At 38.6% G+C, this 17,376-nt stretch overlaps 1 protein-coding gene across 1 annotated transcript; it reads left to right on the top strand.

Annotated features, from left to right (window-relative positions):
* The first annotated feature begins 1,411 nt into the window (after window positions 1-1,411).
* On the top strand, window positions 1,412-14,256 carry MEPE (matrix extracellular phosphoglycoprotein). The gene is made up of 4 exons (XM_043554618.1): window positions 1,412-1,465; window positions 6,096-6,149; window positions 7,091-7,183; window positions 12,567-14,256. Exons 1-4 carry the CDS (start codon window positions 1,412-1,414, stop codon window positions 14,025-14,027), a joined length of 1,662 nt encoding a protein of 553 aa, XP_043410553.1. The 3' UTR covers window positions 14,028-14,256.
* The last annotated feature ends 3,120 nt before the right edge of the window (window positions 14,257-17,376 follow it).

Here is a 17,376-nt window from a genome sequence, read left to right as displayed (position 1 = left end):
CTTGGATGGCTAAATTATAGCTAGAATTAAGATCCTGAAAACTGTATTAATTTAGAAGAGAATAGCCTAGAATTTTAGAATATATTTAATAGTTACATTATTTCTCCAAATGAAAATTTTTACCTTGAAATGTTTAAAGAAGAGAAAAAAAAAAAAAAAAAAAAAAAAGAAATGTTTAAAGATTGCACAGTGTTTGGATTATTTTTCCCATTAAAAGCGTTTTCCCAAATAATCTCAAAGAGTGGTGTAAATTTTTTTATTTCTCATATTGGTTGCTATATTTCTCTGTGGTAGTCAGAAAAATACTTAATATTCATTAAAAATCAACAGATTAGTAATCCACAGTTATACTGACTTTTTTTTTTCAATAATGGCTACTTGACTTAAATGGGCCCACCAGATCCTCTGACTATATTCACCAAAGTGTAAACATGTACCTTTATCCCTAGCTAAATGGTAATGTTCAAACATAATTTTTTGAGCTCAATATAAATTATTGTTTGCCTTTAAATCAACTACGTGTAGATTTTTCTGTAATAAGATGAAAGAATAAAAACTTACTCAAGATGGCATAGACTCTTTATTAAGAACACTGTCTCTATGGTTACATTGCCTGGGTACTAATCCCAGTTCTGCCCCCTGGGAATTCAGGGGCAAATTTATTTGACTTTCTGGGTCTATTTCCTAATCTAAAACAGGAATAATAATGCCATCTAACTCATAGGGTTGTTTTGAGGCTCAATTAATTGAATATATAGAGAATTTTAGGACAGTGGTGGCTCGTTTTAGAGTTTAATGCATTTTAGCTACTAATATAAGGATTACATAAATTGTTTCACTCTGGAGCCCACAGATGGCTACTTGCTCAGATATACTGCTAATGAATATAAGGACCTATATTGGGGGACCATCCTGGTAGCAGAGAAGAGTTTATTCCTCACAATGGAGCCTGCTATGCTGGCCCTCATGTGAGGAATCTGAGTTGTTACACTAACTTATTATGAGTTAAACAAATAATCAAATTAAATGATCTCTCTCTAAAAACAAAAGGGAAAAGTTTGGGCTGACAATAGAACAATATATAAATATAAATATATATAAATAAATATATATATATATTTACTTGTTATGTGTATACACACACACATATACATTTCATTTCTATCAACTGACTTGTTTTAATAGCATTGGACAGTTTTCATTTTGACATTATAATAATTAGACATGTGAAAGCTCTCAAAGTACCTACACTTGGATATAAATTATACTTTTTTTTTAAATACGAAAATGGACAATTGGAGGAAGGATGTTTGTGTATACTTTTGTGTTTTATTTATTATTAGGACTGCAGCTCATAATTGGCATTGCTTTAGGGTAAAATATTATTGTCTTTTTGCAGAGAGTCTCGAAGATGCAAATTGTTTGTTTGGGACTCCTTCTTTTCAGCGTGACCTGGGCAGCACCAGTAAGCATTTACCAATTCAGTTATATGCATCATAGTATCTCTTGCTCTATTTTTTTTAAAGCATGTTGTTTAAATTAGTAACCCCTACTTAGTTTAGTTGTAATAAAGTACCAAGCAAACAGAAAGCATCCAGCACTTGACACGAATGTCTAACACCAAGGAGGACCTCAATGAACATGTGCTGAATTACAAAATGTCAACATGTTGCCTTTTAAGAAATGCCAAAAAGAGTTGTTTTTGAGAAAATTAATAGCCAGCCACAGTGTTTCAAATCAGCTAATTTTAATCAGTAAATGTGCAGGGACCCAAATTATAGCTAAAGAACTTCTCAATATTTTAAAACTGAAAAAAAAAAAAAAAAAACCCGACCTGATTGTTTTAAGGCTGACCAACTAAATTTTGTATATACATGGTAATGGAAAAAAACCAGACCTTTCCTGTAATTCTTGCAACACCCCAACACTGTGAAATGCTGCTAATGATTTTCACTTCATCAGCAAGGCTAAAAATGGGAAAAAGGACCCCTAGGTTTAACATAAATTGAACTGCAATTTCCTTTTGTATCTTTTCTTCCCTCTGATTCACCCAGATGGGTACTCAGGATGTGACTAAATTATCTTGTGAAAATGCTGAGTGCTACCAATATTTTCTATAGTGTAGACACAGTGCTAATTAGATAATGTATGAAAAGCATCCTAGCTTTTCAGAGCAACCATTCCAGTTGGAGAGCATGGAAATAAGTAGTCATCCTGTTGCTGGAAGTACTTAAATATAGGTCTTGAGCAAGTGAGTGACCAGTTAGGTAATCCAGTGATGAGCATGAACCATACCATCTAGTGAGGACAGCAGAAGTTGAGGAAAGCATGGCCCCTCTTAGCACATATCCTTTCACAGTCCTGTGGTGGGCTATACTACTTAAAATAGGCATCTGCCAGCCCCAATCCACACAACTCAGCTCAATCATCACCACAGAGGCATGTGCTTAGGCGTGACGGGGGTTGAGTGGGTCTTGCTGACCCAGCTCAATCCCGCCAGCTGAGGACAAATCTATTTCGAGCAACATATTCCCAGGAACAGCTGGAATGGCACCCTGTGACCATTTTCCAGTAAATGTTATGTCAATATCAATCCAGTTACCACTGGTCAAGAGAGGGAGCCAGCATCTTTCCCAGAGGGAGACACAATGCCTTCTCCATTACAGGGCCACATTCAAGCGTGGGAGAATTGCAAAGTGAATGTGGGGGAAGAAGGGAGGGATGCGTCTTTCAGATGAAAGAGGCTCAGCAAGGACATAGAGACAAAATTTGTAATTATGAATGGCTAAATGTAATGTTTTCTCCCAGATATATAGATCTCATTTGAGCAATTACCTCAATTGTTTAATAATAGATTGTGGTATCAGAAATTAGAATATACTGAGTCACTCACATCTGTTTTGGAATTACAATCCAGATTCAAACTGTAGGGGGAAAAAAGTTTTCTTCAACCCTCTTTGGGTCTGTGGCTCAGTCAGCAAATTAAACTGACAGAAACAGATGAATAGGAGAAAAGCACCCAAAGAGGTGACCAAAGCAGGAAGCCTTTATACCTTTTAGACAAACAATTTGTGACAATTTGGTAAGACAAAGGAGTTTGGGTTAGGAGTCCAACAAGGGCTAGGTAGTCCTTATCTTCCTTAATGAGGAGGATTAAGTTAGTTTAACAAAATTTCCTATGGATTCTTCTGATGCCATCTCTGAACTGATAAGAGTCTATCTCCAGTAACAGGAGAATTGGTTTCCTGCCTTGAGGCTGAAAAGGGGAACTTATTCTGCATTTTCTACTTCTTAATTGCCTTCAGTTCAAAATAATATTTTTTTGTTTATTTATTTATTTTGAAAAAGAGCGAGCACAGAGGAGGGGCAGAGGAAGAGGGGGACAGGATCTTGCACTATCAGCACAGAGCCCAACGTGGGGCTCAAACTCATGAACCGTGAGATCATGACCTGAGCCAGTCAAGGGTCAGATGCTTAACCAACTGAGCCACCCAGGTAGCCCCAGTTCAAAATAACTTTTATGTCAAAGAAGCATATTTTGGGGGTGACATTTTGGTTTCCTTCAAAAATAAAACTTGAAAATGGGAGAAAAGATGGTTATTGGGCCATGCAATTCAATTAATATTCATCAATATGCAGTAGACTACAAAGACTCTAAGTTACTTTGTTGTAAGTTCATGATTATCATGAACTATATTAAAGTATTCTATCTTACCGAGTATAGTTTTTAATTCATGTGTATGTGTGTTCTATAAGAAGATGCCGAATACCCCAACCTGTTGGGTTCTTTTTTTCTCTTGTTTAATATCTACCCATCTCAGTTTTAGGTTTCTCTTCTCTGTAGCCTCATATTCAGAATTATTTTCACAGTGTTGATACTTTTGAGAAATGATACAATGATCTAAATTTACATGCACAGAGGCGCCTGGGTGGCGCAGTCGGTTAAGCGTCCGACTTCAGCCAGGTCACGATCTCGCAGTCCGTGAGTTCGAGCCCCGCGTCGGGCTCTGGGCTGATGGCTCAGAGCCTGGAGCCTGTTTCCGATTCTGTGTCTCCCTCTCTCTCTGCCCCTCCCCCGTTCATGCTCTGTCTCTCTCTGTCTCAAAAATAAATAAACGTTAAAAAAAAATAAATAAATGTTAAAAAAAAAAATAAATTTACATGCACAGGCCAATAGAAGAACCAACATAAGAAAAAATGTCAATAATGGATTGAATTATAAAATATGCCTTGAAGGTACTTCATGTAAAATTCAGGAACATTTCCTCTTCTTATTCTTTTTTGCATATAGCAGGCCACTTAAAAATTTATTATTTTAACCCTGGAACTTTGAGACTGAGGATTCAGTTAAAATATCTCCTTCACTTTGACAACTACCACCAGTTTAAGCATAGGCAACTTTGTTTCTTCTACTGCCTATGTAGATATAAATTTTATAGCTTACAAACTGTAAAGTGCTATGTAAATATTGGTATTATTGACAAGCTATTTTTGTTTCTAGCATGTAATGGAATGTTAGGCAGATCTGCCTTGGAGCCAAGCCAATAGCACACTTTTAGTAAAGTATTGAATTTATTTCTAAGATAATTTTATCAGTCAGCATCCCGTCAGGAAAATAAAACCCACAACAGGGTGGGTGTTCAATAGAGGGATTTTATTTGGAGGATAATTATAAAGTAATAGGACAAAGAGAAAGAGCAAATCAAGGGTGGTGAGGCAACCCAAAATTGAAGCTACTAGCACCCCTTGGGCTGAAGAAACAAGGAAGGAGGTGCTGTTCTCTGTGCCCTGAGTGGGGGGGAGAGGAGGGGCAACAAATATAGGACCACAAAAGAGGTATGTCCATCCCAGAGATGCAACCCCAGAGAGAGCCTTGGTCACTCTCCTTCTACCTTTCAAGCTCAAGCTAGGCCTCCCATCATCCAAACCCAGACCGAACCCAGATGGCAAAGGAGCTTGGGAAATGTAGTTTGTAGAGGTCATCCCAGAGAGAGCAGAAGTACAATATCCGAAAGGATAATTGCCTAGATCTTATTGCAGAAAAATATAGAACATTAAAGTTTATTCAGGAAGAATACTTTCTAGGTAGATAAGACCTTTTTATTTCATCTTTCTCTTGAGGGTTTCTCTCTCTTCTATGACTGATACCACCATGATGCCTGCTTCCACTTTAGCACATGCATTTAAACACAAACTAATCCCACCCATTGGTTCCTCTTCTCAAATCTGAGATAACCTAGGAATTTCAAAAATAAATAAGAAAATAAAAATACTGGGACTAAAAGAATTATGTCTGTTCTTCCACAGCAGGCTTGCTCCAAAATTCTCAGGTCCTCTTCTGAATGCTCTGCTGTGACACCTAAATTTTAGCCCCAAAGCCTGGAACAAGCTGCCTGTAGCTATTCCTTTCTAGTTCCTGGCATTTCTGCACTTCAATAGCTGCCTCTCACCCCAGGTATTCTCAAGATCTTTGGACACTTTCATATCAGATCAAGAGAAAGTATTTGTCCCGATACATAGGCCACTGCATTTTCCTTTCCCTGAAAGAAATCTCTGCTCGGGTGACTGGCAAAAACAAAGTCCCATTCCTGGGTGTGATCCTAACCCTTACATACAGGGCTATGGTTTTACTCTTGCTGGACCATTAGCAACATCAGTTCTTGGTTCATACAGCAATTACTAAACTTATACAATCAATACACACATACAATCCACATTATCAGATTCTGATTTCGGTTCACTGACACTGAACAACTCTCCATGTGCCAGTGAAAACTTTTCAGTTGATATCAGAGACATCCATACTTCCACATCTGGAGTGGCACCCCTCCCCCAGCCTGGCAATGCTCCTGTGCCTGAATATGGTTCTATAATGGAGATGGCCTTGTCTCCCTCTGGAGGAGGAATACGGGCTCCCTCTTCTGCAAGGACTAACATAAATATGACTGTAATGTATGCATCTTCTTTGGTTGGAATGATTTTCCACACTGAATAGTACAACCCAGTCAGAGAAAAATAAATGAGACAATTATTGTGTGCACAAGTGGATGAAAGAATGAATGTTTGGTGAAGTTTTATTTTTTGTTCCCTTCCAGACATTTCAACCACAGACTGAGAAAACTAAGGAAGACTGTGTGGAAGAACAGAGGGTAAACAGAATTATTTTTCTCAAATAAACCTATTTCAACTCTGTAAAGAAAAAAGTCATGAGAGGAAATTTTTAAGTGTCAAAATATTCTTGTGCACTTAGAACGCAGATGCAAAATTATACAACGTAATTTTGGCACTTAATTCACACAATGTGTGATAGAAGAGAGAAACATTCTGAATTGGGATTTGTTTCTCTTCACTGTGATTTCTCTCTTCAGAGGGAGAAGTGAGTAAGACTTCTGGTGTATTATTAGCAAACTATTTTCCCCACACACGTACATGAGAACAAAACAACAAATGAGGGAGAAAGCAAAGGGCGGGGAGTTAACAAATCTTATGTTTATGTGGGGTTAGTTGTCCATATGCATCCAGAAAATTAAACAAGTACCCTCAGCATTTCATGTCACCAAATTGCAGCCTACCATGGTTTCTCACAGCAGTCTCAGAAAATTCTGTTCTAGGACCTAACAATCTTCTGTCCTTTATCTCAGCTGAAAATTACAAAGGCAAATGCTGCAAACATGAGAGAGCCTGAATGTTCATGCTGTGAGTTTTTCCAGTTAGACATCAGACATGAATACTGTAAAACCTGCATTTCTCCTAATCCTTACAAGGCCCTCCACCTGAAAATATTTCCAAAGACTCCATTTCCATTGAAATTTGGTAATAAAATTGAATACACCCTGCGAGAGAGAGAGAGAGAGCAGTTGATAGTCATCCTTAGGGAAAACAGACTTACAGGCATGTAGAAAAGAAAGGGACAAGTTTTATCCTTAGAAGCTGGCTGATACATGCTCTCCTATGGTTATAAGAAGCACTACCATTTGTCAGAGGCAGAATGACTTCACCTAAGTTAAAGAATGTCTTGTACAACCAAAAAGAGAACCAGAAAACTTAATATGATATAAACATATCTTAATATAATGTTATGTCTTTGTAGATAACGTATAAAGGCCACCATGAGAAACATGGGTATTACATGTTTAAGTATGTTTACACATCTTCTGGGAGGAAAAATCACACTGACATAAAGGTAAGCTCAATCTCTGAGTGAAGTTCCTTATCATGTGCCAAACTCTGGACAAATCCTAGGGGAAAACCATAGAGGAGACAAGTTTACTTTTGATTACTCTGGGTTTCTGTCTGTGGCTGGTGCCTTCGTCCTTTTCCCACAGTCCCTGGCTCCTTAAGCATCTCTGCTATAGAACTCTGTGTTCCAGAGCTTTCCTGACACAGATGGTTCACTCCTGCCCTGGCCCAAATCCTGCCCTGCTTTGGGACCGACCCCTGCAGATGTGGTACTGTGGACCCCCAATGCCTGTGCCTTTTTCTTATTGCTTCTGAGTAACACCTGGTCTTTTATAAGGAAAGTTTCTGAGCATATTCTATCATATGTTCCAATGGTGAGGTTAGATGGCTATTGGAGAAATCATTTTAGACTAAAGAGTGACATGCTTTAGTTCCCCTTAAATTCATTCCACTGACAACTCCATCTGGGTCAGGATGCTTGGAAAAGAAAGAATAAGGGCCTTGTCCCTGGAGTGGGACAATAATTCTTTTCATTCAGTCCCTTCTTGCAGATTCATTGGCCAAAGAGCTGGAAACAGCTTAAAATGCCATCAGCAAAAGGACTATTTACTGTTTCCAAATCTGGTTTCGTTTCTCATGAAAGTAGTAGTTTCTATTCAGAATGTTATTTTGTTCTGCTCGTTATTCTTTAGATGGCATCTCTAAGACTAACTGCCTGTTACATTTGTTATATGGAGTAAATTGAAACTTATTTGTGGTAATCAATATATGTTGAGCTCTTCCTGTTGTGCAAGATACTATGTGAGATAAAATAATTGAGAAAAGTTAACGCTTTCTCTCCAGGAACTTAGAGTTAGACAAGAAAAAAAAAAGGCACTCATAAAAGTCATTATAACTCAAGACAGAATATGCAAAGTGCTGTGGGAATAGTACCCCCAAAACCATGCTTCTAGGGACTTGGAGTAGAAAAAGATCAGTTCCTAGCCTGGTGTTTAAGGAAAGCTACGTAATGGACATAATGGAGCTGGGCCTTGGAGGATGAGTAGAATTTGAGCAAACAAGCAGGTGATAGAGGACACTCTCCACAAAACTCCACAAAAAGAATACTATGAACCAGGGAATGGAGAGAGAAAAGCAGAGCATAGAAAATCTCCAGCCCACTGATACAAGAACCATCATGTGGTCAGTGATGCAACCAGAAGTCATTTAACATAACAAATGTAAAAATGATTGACCATCACATTCCACAGTTTAAAAGTTGTTTCACGTTTTCATTTATAAAAGAACTCTATTCAGTCTTTTGTGAAATGCACACAATTAGTATACCTGCTACTGTTTTTAAAGCTTGATAGCACCAAAAAGAAAACAAAACTTCCCATGCACAGTAGGGAGAGAAAAAAAATAAGAAGAGATTATTATAATTTGTTGATTTGCTAATGCACATGTTTAACTCAAATAGCTATATTCACAATGAGCAAATGAACTTGATTGCAAAGGAAAATATAAATGTCCATGTAAAACTAAGACTCAATGATTTAAAATAAGTCAAATGTTTAAAGTACTTTTTATCCAGAAATAATCCACTATAAAGTTTGTTTCTATTGTGTTTTTTCCTCATAGAAAAATCTTAAATACCCGTGCTCTTTGCATAGTGTACCTACTCTCAATGAGTGCTTGGCTGAGGGATCAAGAAAGACCATTTGGCACCTCTTGCCTCCTGTTTCACTAAATGTGATTCCCCATTACCCTGGCTTCCCTGAATGTGGGCTTTCGATGTCCTTTATCTTCCCTACACATTTGCTCTGTGAGGGCAAGCTTCCAGCTGACTACACTGTTTTCCTCCATCTGGGAGTTCTCATGTATTTTCACATATTTAGTTAATACATCCAAGAAAATGTCCACATGCTCAACAAGAGCCAACAGACTGAAGTGGTGGCCAAAAAAAGGGGGCGGGAGAGACAAAATTAAGCTGCATTAGTAAAAACAGGGCTGCTGCCAGGGCAAGGAAGCTACTAGACGCTGTGTGCTCTGGGCTGCTCAGGCTATATCAGAGTCTGGGGTTGTTTGGGACCCCACAGGCTAAAGGAGATCCACGGTAAGATGACAGGACTGAACATAGTGACCTAATAATTGACAATTGCAAGTGTCAACTTGGAGAAGAGAAAGCAGTGAGTTTGGAGGAAATCTTAACTTTTCAAAACATTAGAAAGTTTGCACATGGGGCGCCTGGGTGGTGCAGTCGGTGAAGCGTCCGACTTCAGCCAGGTCACGATCTCGCGGTCCGGGAGTTCGAGCCCCGCGTCAGGCTCTGGGTCGATGGCTCAGAGCCTGGAGCCTGTTTCCGATTCTGTGTCTCCCTCTCTCTCTGCCCCTCCCCTGTTCATGCTCTGTCTCTCTCTCTCCCCCAAAAAATAAATAAATGTTGAAAAAAAAAAAAAAAAGAAAGTTTGCACATGAAAGAGGAAATAAATTAATCATTATTGCTTTAGGAAAAAAAGAAATACTAGTTACTAGTTGCAGGTTAAAAAAAACTTGAAAAAATAGAATATAATGAAAATTAGAATATAAATGAAAAGATCTCACATAAAACATAACAAGCAGTTAGCCCAAAAAGTGTTCAAGGAGGGAACAGCTGACCATAGGTCATGAAGCCAGGAAGGACTGGTACTAGGTGACCCAGAAAGGCTGTGATGCCTATCTCCAACTGAATATTGCTTTTTCAAGCTCAGGTTCTACATTCTCACAACACCAATATGTCTAAAAGTAAAGCCAGTATCTTTTTCTCTTGTCTTCATTTTTACAGATCAATAGTGCAGCCCATTATCGTTATTAACCTTTCCTCTATCTGGGCACCAACAGAAAGTTTTTTCTTTGTAATGTTTTCATCTGGCATTACCCTAATCCAAGTGATTGTATCTCAGGTGTGGGCATTGCAGCATCCTCCTAACTGTTCTTTCTTACTGCTGTTCCTCCTAAATGCTGATTTTTATTGTTAGTCCCTTGCTCATAAATCTTCACTAGCTCTTCATTCTCTGCAAAATAAATCCAAATTCTTTGCCCTAGAGGCTCAGGCTCTACAGATCTCCAGCACTTTGTAAGTCTGTGAGAGCCCCAGTTGAAAATGAGGTCCCTCCCCCACTCCTCCACCCCCACCCTCTATGCCCCTGCAGGACTATTGTCTCTGCCATTCCATAAGTCATCAGGTATTGCTTAGAACATGTGGCACTCAGCCCAATTTCTTACATGTTCCAGCCCCTCAATAAATATCTCTTATTCTTCATTTTGTATTACTTACCAGTTCAAAGGCCTATGTCATGGTGTTGTCAATTTTATCTTACGCTACAATTTTGAGGTGAAGAGAAAGTATGTTATTTGTTTCATCTATCATTGCTCTGTTGCTCAAGAGCTCCTACCCATGAGTTAATGGAAGGGGGGAGGGAACATGCAGAAATTAATTTCAATTCAACCTGCTTAAACTTAAGGTTATTAAATCACTGTAATAGTTCTTTAAGTAAGTATTTTAGTTTCTTTTGGATAAAAACATTCAGATCCTCACTCTCCCTCCTTTTCTAAGGTGGCATACAGGCATATGAGACAGTAGGATATGGCTTACATACATACCCCCTACATACCATATACCATATGAACACACATGGGTAACACCATAGTGGAGGGAAAGACGTGGAATCCTCAGACATGCGTGAGCAATGCTGCTTGACCACTTGTGTGCTTCCTACCCTGCTTGTATCCTAAGATGAAGTCTCTGGCTACCATCGCTTAGGATCAGTATAGTACAGTCTTATTTGGGGCCCAGTAGTGTTTCAGCCTCTCTTGGCTTAGACCCCTCTATGTCTGAGTATGTCTCACTTTTGTCCATAATGTGTATGCTCCATCTACATTGCTCCTTTTAGAGTCACCTCATTCCCTCCACAGTGACACCTTCTGGAAAGCTCCTGAACAGACTTGCAGATGCTTCCATACCTAGCCTGTGCCACAGGGAAACTGTTGAGTGGCATGGGCAAAGTTGATCTCAGCCCCTCTTTTTGACCACATTGTTCTGCCAAGCTTATTGCAACTGGGCTGCACCCCAGGTTGGTTAAATACAGCCTATGAAGCAGCATCTTTGCAGACTTCCCCAAAAGAAGGATAAATTGAGATATATGGATAAACACTTTATTTTTCTTCTCCACTTTCTCCTTTCATTCTGTTATCATTCAGGGACATTCCTTGTCCAGATCTCCATTACTTAAACTTTATGATCTAGAACTATAGTTCTCAAATGTGGTCTACAGACCAGCAGCTATCAACATCAGCTGGGCAATGTTATTAAATGCAAATTCTAGAGCCCCACTCCAGGAAACTCTGGCCATTGGTTTCAACAATATTTGTTTTAGTAAGCCTTCCAAATGGTTCTGATAAATGCTAAATTTGAGAACTATTGATCTAGACTATCCAATTTGGCTTATTGCATGACAAGCAGGGAAGAAAAGAAAATTAATGAATCCTTTTTTCTGACAATGACTGGGTTTGGAACACTGAAAATTCTTTGAATGTCAAAAACTTAGTATCACCTAGATTCATCTATTTGTCTATTTTCTGAAAACAAGAAGAAAAAAAAAGAAACGAAAAAAAAAATCTTCCTTTAGGCAGATAAATACCTCTGAAGACCAGGGCAAGAGCAGAGAGAAAGAATAATTATTTTTTAAAATATGAACTACATTTCACTTGCAATGACTTACTAGTCACAAGATGAGGACTTTTTTTGGCTAAAAATGTTGCTATAACCAATTTGCATTTAAACATCTTACTATTTGGTGCAGTACTCATAAAAATTTTAATAGTGAACTTTTCACTTTTAGTCTAAATATCTGTCTTTGTCTCAACAACAATGTTAACATTGAAATTTTAACTATGGTTTCAATTTATTTTGTTTTATCAATTATGTCTCTATGTTTGAGGAGGACCACTCTTGAAGCATATGCTCCTCAAATTCAGGTCCTCCTTCAAAATCAGGACCTAATCTACATTTCCAAATTTATTTCTTATTCGTTTCTTTAGAATTTCTATATTCAAACCACAGTTTTATTCGTATTATCTTTCAGATGTTTCCTATTTCCAAACATTCAAATGTGCCACTTATTCTTAAAATATTCTCCCTGCTTTCCTACCATATATCTGGATCCTACCCATCCTTCCAGCCTTGCTCATTCTTTGTCCATGAAACTTACTTTGGCCATTCCAGAATTATCTCTACCAACAAACCTCTATTGAGTTAATAGTCTTTCTTTTAAGTATCTGGTGGGTAATTCTTTTTAAATTGCCTAAGAATTATTAAATTTTTAAAATTTAACATAAAATAATACTTTATGTTGAAAATTACACTTTAGCAGGAAGAAAAGAAGAAAGACAGTATTGCTCATCACAATTCTGGTAAAAGAAGAAATCAAGAACCAGCACCTAAAGAAAACATTGTCCAGGAAAGAGAGAAAAGCTTGTCCATTGTTGGAGCCAATGAAAATAATCAAAGTAGCAAAACCCAAACTCCTTTTGAAAACAGACAGGCAACAAATGAAGATGATACTATTAATAACAAAGAAAATGCCCACAGTGACCAAAAGAGATACATTTATCCTGAATCCACTGGGAATAATGGGGTCGATGATGGAGACAATGCTATCAGCAAACTACGTGACCAAGAAGAATATGGTACAGCTCTTATTAGAAATAATATGCAACATATAATGGAGCCAGGGACTGTGACTGAACTCTTGGCTGAAGAAAACAAAGAGAACCAACACAGAAATGTTCTAAGCAAAATCCCAGCAAGTGTGAACTATGTTAAAGTCCCCTCAAAAGATAAAAAGAATTATCAAAGAGATCCCCAAGCTCAGAACATTCCAGTTAAAAGCAAAAGCACACGCCTTACTCAATACAACACTGACTATTCAAAACAGCTCCCAAAACTCAAAAAAATCCCCAGTGATTTTGAAGGCAGTGGTTACCCAGATCTTCAAGGGAGGGGGGACAATGATATCTCTCCTTTCAGTGGAGATGGTCAACCTTTTAAGGACATTTCTGGTAAAGAGGAACCTATTGGTCCTGACCTAAAAGGTGCAGATATTCAAACAGAGTTTTCTGGCCCGAGTGAAGCCGATGCAAGAGGACCAGGTTACAATGAGATCCCAGAAAAAGAAGAAAATGGCAGAAATACCATTGGAACCAGGGATGAAACAAGGAAAGAAGCAAACACAGCTGATGTAAGCCTAGTAGTGGAGGGCAGCAATGACATCATAGGTAGCACCAACTTTAAGGAACTCCCTGGAAAAGAAGGAAACAGAGTAGATGCCAGCAGCCAAAATGCTCACCAAGGAAAAGTAGAGTTTCATTACCCTCATCCACCCTCAAAAGAGAAAAAAAAAGAAGGCAGTAGTGATATAGCTGAAAGTACTAATTATAATGAAATTCCAAAAAATGGCAAAGGTACTAGTAGAAAAGGCACAGAGCATTCTAATAGGAATCAAGCAATCTCAAATGAAAAACAAAGATTTCCCAGTAAGGGCAAAAGTCAGGGCCGGCTTGTTCCTTCTCGAGATCTAGATAATGAAATTAAAAATGAAATAGGTTCCCATAATGGCCTCAATAATGAGGGGACTATAATAACACACAGCAGAAGAAATCATTATGTTCCCCACAGACAAAATTCTACACGGAATAAGGGTGTGCCACAAAGAAAAGGCTCCTGGGGTTATAGAAAACCCCATTCCAGTAGAAGGTTTAGCCCTCCTAGAAAGCATGACAGTAGTGACTCATCTGACAGTGGCAGTTCCAGTGAGAGTGATGGTGACTAGCCCACTAGAAGTTTCCAGCAGGATGAAAGTTCAAATACCTAGTCGTCTATGATGGGACGAAAAAGGAGAGTCACCTGAGAGCAGACCAGATGAGGAAGGGCAGAGCGGACAATTGAGTAAGCCAAGAAACCTGGCCTCCTCACGAGATTTATTGTTATCATAATGGTCACAGTAAGAAATTCAAAGTTATGACGCTTTTTTTAAAGAAGAAAAATTAAGGATTTGTGGAATAGGAGTCATTTAAAAATAGTTTGTGAATGTCACAAAAGCCTTCCTTTGTTGTTTGCTCTATAGATATGAAAATCAACAATCTCTCTCCTATGATAATCTGTAATTAAATAATCTATAAGAAAGTCTGCTGTCTGTAGTGCTTCATTTCAGAGGCAACAAGATTAGTTCTGTTTCTGGCAAAGGCAGTGTTATGAAGTTAATCCCTTGAGTAAATCTCAACCATTTTCCCCGAATCCCACTGTGCTTATGCCAGCATTTCCTTCTTCCTCTGACCCCCCTCTGCTCCAGCGAAGATACCCTGCTTCACGTCTCTCTACACTCCCTTCCTCTGTTGTACATTTATAACTTCTTATAAGGCAAATTTTAGCTCCTGAAACAAATTTCCATGTTATCACTTTTATTAGTTCTACCTCCTTCCAGACAAAGAAGGGGATGGGGTGCAGAGAGGAACAGGGACAATCTGAGGAGAGGACAAATGCAAAGCCTAGACAAAAACTTACTTTGGCAGATGCATAAATCATTTCCAGCCTATTTTGCTTTCCCAATCTTTCATATAGATGCTTTCCCAGCTAATGGCCTTATGACATTGTTCTGGAAATTAGACCCAAGCCACCTGGTAAGGGAGGGATGTGGAATTCTGGAAGGCTTTTGCTCTTCCTGATAAGAAAAGCTTATACAGCTAGTACCGTGCTTCCTCCTTTCTTACCCTAGTCTCCTTTGCTTGACATTAACATGATGTTTGGAGATGCAAAGGCCACTTTGTGACCATGAAGAAAAGGCATGAGATAGCAGAAAATATACATATTGGTCTCTGCCTCCAGTTCCTGGCATGGAATTCCTAAAACCCTTGAAATTTCCTAAAAGCACTAGGAGATAGTTTTGTTCTAATATTTGGTCTTTGACCCTGGTTCCTGACACAGAGCTCTAAATTCCTTGCAATTTCCTCAGCCTTTTGTTTTAATGAGGTGATTCTCGGTGGGCTCCTGGATAGGGGCTGGTCACCAGAAAGACTAGACTAAAAGCTTGAAATTTTCAGTCCTCCCCCCACTACCCCCTACTCATTCTCCAGAGAAGGAAAAGGGGCAGGAAATGCCTATATGATGAAGCCTCTATCTATAAACACCTCAAAAGTATGGTGTTCACAGAGCTCTCAGGTTGGTGAACACATGGAGGTGACATAACTATAATAGTTATGCCTATATGATGAAGCCTCTATCTATAAACACCTCAAAAGTATGGTGTTCACAGAGCTCTCAGGTTGGTGAACACATGGAGGTGACAGGAGATAGCCTACCTGGAGAAGACATGGAAGGTCTGTGTCCGTCCCCACAAACTTAGTTCTTCACCTCTCCTCTATCTGGATATTCATCGATGTCCTTTATCATGTTCTTTTATAATAAACTGGTCAACAGCAAGTAAACTGTTTTCTTGAATGCTGTGAGCTGAACTAGCAAATTAACCAAACCCAGTGAGGGGTTTGTAGGAAAAACTCTGATTTATAATCAATAGGTGAGAAGCATGGGTAACAACATGGACTTGAAAATTGGCATCTGCATTGGGAAGGGGGAGAGTGTTATGGAACCAAGGCCTTAACCTGTGGGATCTGATGGATCTCTGGGTAGATAGTGTCAGAATTGAGATAAATTGTAGGACACATAGCTGGTGTCACAGAAGTGCTTATTGTCGGGGGAAAACCCACATATTTCATGCGAAAAGAATCATGAGTGTGGTAGAAGTGTGACAGTAAAACAGACACACCGGAGAAGTGTAGGTTTTCTAACACAAAAGGACAAAATAATCACAGAGATACCAGCTCCATCAGCTTCCTACCTCCAGAGTGCTTGTTCTGTGAATAAAACAATTCTCTTCTTTAGCAACTCTTCTTCCTCTTCTCCTCCTTCTTCTTTGGTTATTGATAGCTGAATTGAATTCTGTGGGGAAATAGGTTCTACTTACATAAATGGGTTAGAAAAAAGCTTAGGGCGGAAAGCCGTCACCACGGGGCAAAAGCAACCAAGGTTAGCTAGCGAGAGATTGTAAGGAGATCACGAGTAACTTGTTATATCACCTGCAGGAAATTACTGTCCATCTGAGGCCAATATACTATTGTACTTTGATCACAAACTCCACTAGCCTCCCAGACCCTTTCCTTCTTACACACACAAGTTAATGATTACTGTCTGATTGTTTTCTTACGTCCACATGTGTAAAATCTTTTTTTTTTCCACGTTCACCACATGGGCAATATCTTGTGAGCTCAATAAATATGGAGATGAAACTCGTGTTTGGGGCTCTTGTCTTCTCTCAGACATTCCAAAGTTCATCAGTCCTAGTCTGCTATCTAGTGGAGAAATGGTATGTCTGAATTCTCTGGACAGATTTTATATTCAATTCGGCATCTGTTCTCTTGCTGGACAAAAGAGAACTCCAGACTCAGAGTCTGTGACAGAATTCCTAGTTGATATACCTCTGCATTCTGACATTCTTCTCAGTGAGAAGAGGTGGAAGAAAGAAAAAGGTGCCTATTACTTCTCTTGTCTCTTGAAGATGTAAGTTCTCCCACAGCAGAAACCATGACTGTACATTCTCTATATAACACAAATGAAAAACATCAATGTCAATACATCATTATGGTGCCTTCAAAAAATCTAAACTGCATATTAGGTTGATAGAAGGCAGTTTCTTACTAAATAAAAGTTGCAGTATAAGCTATGGAATAAATCAGATTCTCCACATACAAATAATAATAGCATGTGCCATGCTCTGTTAAATCTTTTAATCTGCACAATCATTCTATTGTAATGGGTACCATTACTATCCGCATTTTACAGATGAGGAAACTGGGGGCATAGAACTATTAGTAGGTGTTCCAACTAGTAAACTAGGATTTGTATACTGACAGCCAGGCTCTAGACTCTTTATTCTTAAATATTCACTGTACTGCCATATATCACAACAATAGATACATATAATATATGAATGTATGCATATATAGACACAAATGGAGAGAGTATGTGTATATATTCATGCACATATACAAATATGTGTATGTGTGTGGATATATACACACCCATATATATACACATGCACGCACACACACAACACACACACACACACA

The sequence above is a fragment of the Prionailurus bengalensis genome, chromosome B1 (assembly GCF_016509475.1).
Source record: "Prionailurus bengalensis isolate Pbe53 chromosome B1, Fcat_Pben_1.1_paternal_pri, whole genome shotgun sequence".
Classification (NCBI taxonomy): Eukaryota; Metazoa; Chordata; class Mammalia; order Carnivora; family Felidae; genus Prionailurus; species Prionailurus bengalensis.
The sequence above is the reverse complement of the archived record's forward strand: the minus strand, read 5'-3'. Positions and strand labels throughout refer to the sequence as shown.

Excerpts from the sequence above, each read along its gene's own strand:
- MEPE (XM_043554618.1), top strand. The coding sequence starts at position 1,412 with ATGCAAATTGTTTGTTTGGGACTCCTTCTTTTCAGCGTGACCTGGGCA. Across the intron at positions 1,466-6,095 it reads GCGTGACCTGGGCAGCACCA|ACATTTCAACCACAGACTGA; the intron begins GTAAGCATTTAC and ends GTTCCCTTCCAG. Across the intron at positions 7,184-12,566 it reads AAAATCACACTGACATAAAG|CAGGAAGAAAAGAAGAAAGA; the intron begins GTAAGCTCAATC and ends ATTACACTTTAG.